The sequence below is a fragment of the Blennius ocellaris genome (genome assembly GCF_963422515.1).
Source record: "Blennius ocellaris genome assembly, chromosome: 17".
In the NCBI taxonomy this organism is placed as follows: Eukaryota; Metazoa; Chordata; class Actinopteri; order Blenniiformes; family Blenniidae; genus Blennius; species Blennius ocellaris.
The window spans coordinates 11938787-11948795 of NC_137666.1; the positions used below are offsets into that span (position 1 = coordinate 11938787).

Consider the following 10009-nt stretch of genomic DNA (forward strand, 5'->3'; position numbering starts at 1 on the left):
GCTTTGTTACCCTCCCACCCCCTTCTGCCCATCAACTGACTCCATTCTTCAACTTGACATCATCCCTCCTCACAGACAAGAAGAGGAACAAGAGGAGGAGGAGGAGGAGGAGGAGGAGGAGAAAAGAGAAGCGGAGGTAGGGCGGCAAAGAGTAGAGTGGGCAGCACACTTTCAGTTCTCACAAGGCTGAGGAGGAGAAAGTGACAGCAGCTGCTAGAACTTGGCCACTAGTGAGATGAAATTCGGGGAGGAGACGCTGGAGCGCTGCAGGAGACGACATCCAACGAGAGCCCTGAAATTGGACTGCCTGGAAGCCGAGCCAGCCCTCTCTGGATCCTGTGCCCCTTCACGGCCGAAGGATGAGAGGGGTCGACTTTCACCTTAGTTGCCAGGGATGTCTGTGCACTACGGAAAGGCGTCCACCTCCAGCATGTCCAATGCTATGTTATTCCTGATGCTTTGCAAGGTAGGTTTTTCAATTACCACATTAGTAACACACAATTATCAATTGTGGACTAAGGACTGAGTTAGCCATTCAATGTGCTCTGTGTCATGACATTGTGTACCTATGAATTTATTATGTGTCATGTATATTTTCTTTAAAGATGTAGGGCATTTCCAGCCTCAGTTGTTGCTACATAAAATATTAATACAGGTAGCAGAAATACTCAGAAAAACACAGAATCCAGCCAGACAAACAAAGATCTTTCCATATTTTGCACAAATTAATATGCATATATGGTGCATGTCACATATTATGTTATCAAGTTTAAAGCAAATAAACCAGTGGTATTCTGCAGATTTCTAACTGGATTCATTTCAGGAATGACCATGTTTAAAAAAACGAGTGTAGAACAGACTACATAATCCTCCAGAGGTCATTTTAATCAGGACTGTTACAGTCTGACTTGTAAATCCCTTGTCCCTCACTTTAACTACCAACTTTGTGCAGGTCGGAACTTTTCTGTGGGGAATCAGGCTGGATTTTTGATCACTAATAAAAAGGAATTTCTATGCAAATGTACTTCTTGTAGACTCAAAAATAGATTTGTCACTTCCTTCCCACTGATGGAACAATGAGGACATGTTATGGAATATAGGTCAAACTCACTATTGGCAGTATTTCATCTTACTTCCCTTCTTCTGTCACTCTTCCCCTACAAGAGCTCAGTGTTTTTTGGTACGCAGGTCTCTGTAGTTTGTGTCTATTTCACTGTGTTCGTGTGCACGTTTGTGTGTGTGTGCGTACAATCCATACTCAAGAGGGTTGTGAGCAGTTTGCTTTAATTCCATTTTAAAACAATGCCAAAAGCGACTCTGCCTGTCAGAATCAGTTAGCATCTGGAGTTGTTTGACATGCTCAGGATTATTCAAGTGGCAAAAGGTTTTACTCTCCACTGATCTGATCCGAGGATGTTAGCTTCTGTTGGATGTAGTACGAGTGTCAGGATTTTTTTTTTCTTTTATACCTGTATATGATTTCCCTCTGTTTCGTCTCACTTCCTGCCTGTCTGTTTGCTCTTTATATCGTACACAAAAGATGCTCCGGCCTGTTGTCGTATGAGTGATGCACAAGGTGTGACGGAGCTCTGGAGATGCTTTCAATTCCTAATAAGAGTTTATTGATCAGGAGAAAAAGGTTAAGATTTCAAAGTATTAATATTGAAGGAAATGAAGTCTTCGGTGATTGCGAGACAATATTCCGCTTGTCAACTGATTTCTGTAGAGTTAATGATCTCTTCATCTGACGTATGTTATGTTCCTTTATGTCACTGTTATTCCTTCACTGTCCTGGTTTATGACAGCTCTGATCCCTTACGCACACTGTCAAAGAGAGGCGGTCATTATGAGTAGTTAATGATGGCGGCACATCACTGGATGACAAAGCTTGCTTCTGCTTGAATCACAACACTCAGTTGGTGCCAGTACAGGTTGGAGTTGTAGAATACGGAGGCAGCCAGAGGATTTCACTCTCTGATGCATAGCTGTATATTGTTTCATCAGGTTTTGGCAGAACCCCCCCCACACACACGCACGCACGCACGCACGCACGCACACACACATACACACACACACACACACACACACACACACCACCACCACCACTTACTTCCACAACCACTTCATCCACCTCTCCCTCTCTTTTTCCCTAAATGTCTCGGGGCAAACCTAGCCTCCCCTCCCACCCTGTTTTTTGTTGTTGTTGTTGTTGTTTTTCTTTCTGAGCGTTTGTTTATATCAGCAGCGAGCAGGCGTCTTCATGCATGAGGGCACAACCGTGTGCTACACAGAGATCTCCATTCAGGTTGAGGGAAGCCCTGTTTATGGTGCCTCCCAGGAGAGGCAATCAAAGCCCATTGTTACAGATCAGGGGAGGAGGATGCACTTTACCACAGAAACACAACAAATGGGTTTTTATGTGCATTGACGGCACAGGGTAAATCAATGATTGGACAGTGCTATCATTCAGAACCCCAATGTGGGATGTTAGCATTTACAGTGGACAGTTATTTTTGATGCTTTGTGCTCGTATAAACAGGCCTGAACAAAAGCCATTTGACTTTCATGGTATAAAAGACCTTCTTAGTCATCAGAAAACACAAAAATCACTTCTTGGGGGTCCTTGTTTTAGAATTGCCTTTTCCAGACTCCCCTCATAAAATCTCAGCATTTCTGCAGCAGAAGTGACCTCATACTGAACTCATTAAAAAGGCTGACTTTATCTTACAGTGAGCAACCCAGTCATTCTTATCTCCTTCATTTTCTCCCTCCTGGTGATACATCTACTGTCCAAAGACAACAGACTTTGACCAGCTGTAACTGAATATCGGCAGGCTATGATCCCAAGACTTTTAGCCTCTATCAATCTGTCAGAGATCCCAAGAAGGATACAAAGAAAGAGAAAAGGACAGCACAGACTAGACAAAAAACAAAGAAACAAGCCATGCATCTATAATCTGCAAATTATGTAAACATTCTGGAATTTCTTCATCTTAAACAAGCATTTGATTTTGAAGTTAATGATTAGACTTGTAATCAAGCCAATCAAAAGTTTTAAAGAACATGGAAATTGTAAATAAAAACTAAACATAATCTGACCAATTGGAAATATTTTATGCTCCCATGAACGTCATAAGCCAATAAAGAATCATGTGTACTGTAAAACTTTCTAACACTTTCTCTGAACTCCTGCTGGAAGTTAAAAGGCTGTAGTTTATTTTGCATCAATGCTTTTTACCAAAAGGAACATCTCCCCGTTAGAATGTTTATTTTTAGTCTGCATTAGCTTACATGCTTTTCTGTTGTTAGTCGGTGTATAAAACCCACCGACCCGCAAAAGGAGCGCTTCTCTCGTGAGAGGTGTTTGGAAGCCAACTTGCACAAGCTGCTGCGCCTGTGGGCTAAAAACATACAGCCAGTGTCTAATACTGAACCCCAGGCTCCTCAAATCAATACACACACAGACACACCTGAAAACTCACACCACATGAGTGCTGCCACGCTCAGAACTTATATCGGAGCCGACTCACAGCTGGAGACTTACCACAACTGAAAAGGGCATAGAGGAGGAATTTCTACCGTCTTTTTTTTGTCTTTTTCCTCACAGGATTTCAGAGAGCTGCCAAGGCCATTCAACCGATGCCCAGCGTGTCAATCAAGAGTCAATGTCTGTTTTTCAGAAGAGCAGTGTTATCATGGCTGTAATCTCTGAAAGAGGGTGCTCGTCCAGGAAGTCAGTGCAGAAAGAACCATGTTGACTTGACTGTAGTTAATATCTCAAATCTAGTTTGGTGCTCATATAACTGTTCAATATGTCACACTTTTGTGCAACAGCTTGTGCAACACAAACACATTTAAGGGGCAAATGTGGCTCATTTTGAAGAGCATGTCATTTTATAATCGCCTGGTTTGGAGTCTGATCTCCTCTTCTTACTCTGCCCATGTGTCCAGGTCAAAACACTCAACTCCAGGTTTAGGGAGCAACTTGATTTGAAGCTACCGCCACTGAATATCACATGTAAAGCATGTTCAGTAAGCTGAGGAATACAACATGGGCTGTATAACAACAGATCACTAATGTTTTAATATGGAAAAAGGTCTGGTGAGAGTCCCTGAAAAGCTTGGCAAACATACAAACCAATCAAAATTAAATAATCCATTGCTAATTAATAAAAACCATTACACATGGGATTAAAATGAATACACTGATGAATGTATTTTAAACTGATTAGATACAAAATGGTGCGTTCATTTGACACCCTGGGATGTAAAATGCTTCAGATCATCGTGTAAGTTAAACATGTTGAACATCAGACTCTAAATTTTGTATGTTATGGATATATTTTATTGAAGGAGTGGAAGTTATTTATTTTTGATGGTAAATCTTTCCTATAATCTTGAATTAAACATATCTGCACAGATGCTCACAGGCAACATGCTGGAACAGCAGCACCATTTGTGTCACGGTATTTCTTTGTGCAACATTTGACCGTGATGAATGTTATTCTATTGTAAATCTAAATCCAGTTTTAACAAGATATGATTGAGATTTTGTCAGTAACGTTTCCAATAAGGGTCACACATACACAAGCTCTTCTTTTTTAATTTGTTGTCATGTCACATATTTTCTTGAAGTGTTCCTGCTCTATTTCAAGCATGTATACCATTATTAACTCAAACACATGCATAATTGGCTCCTTGCTTGTTTACATGTTAATCATACCATTCCCTCACCAATCATCTCATCTACAGAAAAGGTGTTTATTTGACGCAATTATCGCTGTTTACCATACATAGATCAAAGTTTGATTTCATTTTTTTTAAAGAAAAAGAAAAGAAATAGTTGCATTAACCGAAACGTGAACTATCTTCATTTTTTTTTCTCTTCTTATCTGCCCACTCCAGATTGGCCTGAGACGGAAACTGCAGATTTTTTCTGGGAAAATGGTAAATACTGTCTACAGTGATGAGGAAAAGGGAATCCAAGACAAGGAAAGTAAGGAGGAGACCATCTTGGCCATGTTGGGCATCATTGGGACCATCCTTAACTTGGTAGTTATCATCTTTGTCTACATCTACACTACCTTGTAGGTCTTAAACTATTTCGGTACTTCATCATTCAGCGGGCGGAGTGGATCTCGTCTGATAAAGATGGGAGGAGCAAGACGGAGGGTGACCCTCCCCAGTGGTGAACTGGATCTGACTCTCAGCCAATGCAACACGGCATCAATCCCACATCACTTCATGATCATGAGATTCTGGGAAACTGGTGCGTTCCTCTTGTCTTTACAGGTAGAAATATCCGGGATATCTGGTCATCTTTGACTTGTTGTGTATATGAGTGCATAAAACTAATGAGAGACACTCAGAAATGCAACTTTTGCCAACACGTGGACTCAGAGCTGCAGTGTGGACACTTTTAGAAAATATTTTTCAGATCTTATTAATAAAACATGGATGTTTTCAGAACTGCTTCCATTGCATAAACAATGACGATACAGAGAAAGTAAACACAGGTCGCGGTTTGATATTTTTTCACTCAGTTAAACACAACAAACTTCCATTTATATGTGATTCAAACCGACAGCTTGATTCAAGGTTTGATTTTTATACCGATTTTCTCATTAAGTTTTGGAAATAATTGTCATTGGGCGACTTTCCACAGCATCCACATCAAATGGAAATGGGTTATGCTCACACGTTTCGCTTGTTCCGTGTACATTTACTTACAATCTTGGAGTCTCTTAATGGTTTAAGATCACCCTAAAGTGCTGGACTGCATTTATTATGGAAACACTTGACATTGTGCTTGACATAAAAAGATTGGAGATAAGGCAGAGTTAGAAAAATTACTTGAATGAAGCGTGATTAGCATTTATTATTCAAGTTTCTAATGCATCACTTAAGCCGTTAAAGGTAATAAATATTGAAATAGGATGCATCCATTTATGAGGGAATGATTTCAATAGTTTTTCAAAGTCCCTGCTCTTCTCTGGGTTTTTATTGGCTTCAATAAATGCAGCTTTAATATCGACTCATACGTTTCAGGCAGGATGAGCTACAGGATCATCACTACTGATCACACTATAAACAGCTCACTCATAAGTGTACATAGGAGGCTGAAAGCTTGAGATACTTTGCATTTTTCGGCCATCAATCTTAGTTTGTGCATCGCTGATTCAAATCATACACTTGTGCATAATGACTGTTTGCCTTAACGTGAGGAAATGGCTATTTCCACGATGTATAAAATGATCAGGTTATCACTTCTTTGTAAAGAATTGTAAATATATGTAATTGAAAATATACTATGTTTTTATTGGTGAAAGGTCATTTATTGGGTAGTTTTATTAAAAAAAACACCCCACTCTTGTCTTAAACAACATGCAGAACCTTTTGAGTGTTTCAATAATGACTTATATTGGTTTGAATATGAGTTTCCAGAACTGGGTCAAAATACACTGAGTTGTTGGTTGTTGTTTTTTTTATCAATGGTGACAGGCCAACAATGTCAACACAGTTAATATTATGTAGCCTAAACAATGATGAAGCATTTGAGTATTCATGATGTGGGAGGATGAGACCCCCCCCCCCCCCCAAAAAAAAGTAATTATTGTGTTGCCTGACATCTGAATGTTTGTCATATTATTATATATTATATATTACTCAGTTGTTGAAATTCAATAGAAGAATTGTAAGTTGAATGCTTTAAATTTTACAATATAAGGTTCCTCCTCATATATAGTCTTAACTGTCACACTTGATTTTGCATTGAAGCTTGTTTTGACATTTTAATATTTCTTCGCTGGACTTGCAATTCTGTTCTAAAAGTGTTTTCAAATGACACAGTTAATAGTTTTACAATCCTTTTATATCACTTGAACATAATTTTCTCTGCTGAAATAAAAACCTTTTTTTGAGAATTTAGTATTTTCTTTTATATATGTGCTATTTAATTTCTTTATCATAAACTCCCATTCATCCAAAATGTCTAACAATCCAAGGATTATGTTTTCTATTGACATAATGTAAATATGTTGCAATAGGGATAAATTACAATTGGAAAATATTGTATTCTTCAGTTTCAATTGCTTCCATTGCATGTTTAGTTTTTCCATACAAGCTTACAGTAACAACAACATTACTAGTTATATTATTATGTTAAGGCAATGGATGCCAGCACTTAAAGTTAGAGGTTAGAGAGATTTAACCACAATGCCTTGAGATAAAGACATAATATCTTTTGTTTTGTTTTTTAATCCCAGAACCAAATGGTTTTGATATTGATAGGCATGCTTTCTTCTTTTCTCATTTTCCTTCTTTTTTTAACCTCACTTACACCACAACACAAGCTGTGATGTTAACACCAGGTTTTAATGTTACAATCCTGTAGTTTGGGATTCATCGATGTTGTAAAACACTGAAAAAAGACACACGCTGGCGGCTGTATATGACCCAGATCTGGAAATTTAAAACACGTTGTACTTAAACATGGAAAGAAAGTGAAAATGAATCAGGTCAACTCATGTGACAATTTTAACTTTTTATTCATTTATTTATTTATGTAAAAGATACCTAAAACATGTTTTATTTGTTGTTTTAATAAAAAAATTTTTGGGGTGAATGATAGGTTTGCAATGAAGTGATATGTCAACACTTTGGGAAAACATGCATTGTTTTCCTCAGAGGTCTTCAACACAGTTTTGGAATCACACAAAAGTACCTAGCCCCCTGGAGTGACTCCCTGTAGCTTTCACAAAATGACACATAAATAAACATTTTTATCGTATTTTGTGACACTGCAGACTATTCTCTTTCAGTAACGGTAACAAATGTGACGCCTGAATAAAAGTGTGGCGAAATGATTTGTCAACTGAAATATGTGTCAGATCCCACTATAATACCTTTCACTGCAGGCTATAAATATCAAGTTTCCAACCTCACCTCTCAAAACACAAACAAAAAACTAAATGTATAGAGAGCAACATAGCTGGAGAAAAATCACTTCAATTAGTAAAATTATTCAAACTGTTAAAAAGGCTAAATGAGCTTAAAATTGTCTTGAATTTCATGAATGCAACATAAACCACGGTTTGGGTAACAACGCAAACTTAAACAAACTTTATCAGCCGTTATCGTCAATGTTAACCCTTTAAACAAAAGGGAATCTCTGCCACATATAGCAGGAAACAAAGCATCAACTATGTTTTGTTGTGGCGTGGTTATTGAAAGGGTTATAACACAGTATTACCTCTTATAATCAGAGCCCTGTCCTCTTATTAACCTCTGTCCTCACATTCACCTCAGGTACTTTCGGTTTGAAGAACCGGCTCAAACCAGCTCTTGTTTTCCCCAAAAACTTTACCTTTGCCATGACGTATGCATTGACTCATGTAGAGACCACTATCTGACTGTGACCAATCACAAGCATGAAATACCTTCTGAGACCAAATAAGGGGTCCGCCGAGGTCAAGAGGTCATGTTCAACTGTATAAATCTTATGCTCCGTCAAAGTACGAGGCTTCTATTCTGTACTCTTGTAGTGCATGTATGGTTGCCCTGAATGCATTCAGTACAATAAAGACTCCTGCAATTCATCCAGACAACGGTTTGACTCTTCTTCATAACCAAACGGACGCGCGGAATTGATGATAATTCCAACAATTTGGTGACCCCGACGTGATGAAGAGGTAAATACTTCGGATGAAAATCTTCTTCACACTGATAGACGATCTTGGGCCGGCCACCTGAATAAAAGGTAAGAAGGTATTATCCTTCAAAAATTCAAGGTCCTCTTCCAGTGTGTTGAGATAAGTAATCTGTAATTTTGATAAAATACTGTTGTCTGTTTGAATGGGAAATTGGGAAATAATTTGTATTATGGGTCGCCCAGCAGTGGGCAGGAAATAATTACTGTAGATCTTGACCAGATTATTGTGTGAAATAATTTGTATTATGGGTCGCCCAGCAGTGGGCAGGAAATAATTACTGTAGATCTTGACCAGATTATTGTGTGAAATAATTTGTATTATGGGTCGCCCAGCAGTGGGCGGAATAATAACTGCAGATCTTGACCAGATTATTGTATGACCGGCCCGTACGCGGAGGGCAGGAAAAGATATCCGTGTTGCGAGTCACGGTCAGATTCAAAATAATTGTATTCATGTAGAAATTTGGGCTTGAAGTTACGTGACGGCTGGGTCTCGTGAAGTAAAAAAAAAAAAAAAAAAAAAGAGAGATAAGATGGAAGGTGAATTTGACAGGGAAGAGGACTGGTTCGACATATATGATGTTGCAGAAAACGAAAATGGACAGAATCTTGAAACACAATTCAAGAATGCGGTGAATATATATGTGGGTAATTATACCAAGAGAGAACGAGATAAGGTTAGAAAAAATGCAGAAGATTGGTTTGAGGAGATGGGTAAAGGAGGTTGGATATCTCGGAAGAGTTCAAGTAAATGTTTGATGGGAATATGCGGTAAAGCTGAACAATGTTACTTGAAAAAGCTGAAATCTTTGGAAGAAAAGGGACTGGTCGGATTCTCTCGGGGTGCGAGAAAAAGGAGAGTATCGCATAGTAAGATCAATGAGTGGAAGGGCATTGTGAGGAATTTATACATGACTGCACTGGTGTGTGAAAAAAATTATAAGAGAAAGTCAGATGCAGAAGTGAAAAAAATTGAAGACTCAGGGGGAGAGGAAAAGAGACGGAGTGAGAAAGGAGGGGGGGGCCCCCTCAGCGCGCCGGCTGTCTGTCTCAGTGAGATTCCTGCTTTTAATGTTGATGCAATGCCTTCCTCCTCTGGACTGTACCCCACATTACCTGCACCACACGTCAACATAGATCCTCCACCTCAGTATGAACTACCACAGTCAGACATTCCACCCAATCCGTTCAATCCATTCCGAACCACCTGCATGCCCACATTTGAAATTACGAGTGGAGTGTTAAAAGGAGAACTTCATGACAAAGGGGCTCCCACGGGTAGATACGTGATTGAAAAGC

General features: G+C 39.1%; 1 protein-coding gene across 1 annotated transcript; it reads left to right on the top strand.

The window, feature by feature from the left end:
• Positions 1–430: 430 nt before the first annotated feature.
• On the top strand, positions 431–5091 carry tunar (TCL1 upstream neural differentiation-associated RNA; the record flags this gene model as incomplete). Its single annotated transcript, XM_080512744.1, has 2 exons — positions 431–466; positions 4906–5091. 2 exons carry the CDS (start codon positions 431–433, stop codon positions 5089–5091), a joined length of 222 nt encoding a protein of 73 aa, XP_080368870.1.
• Between the last annotated feature and the right edge of the window lie 4918 nt (positions 5092–10009).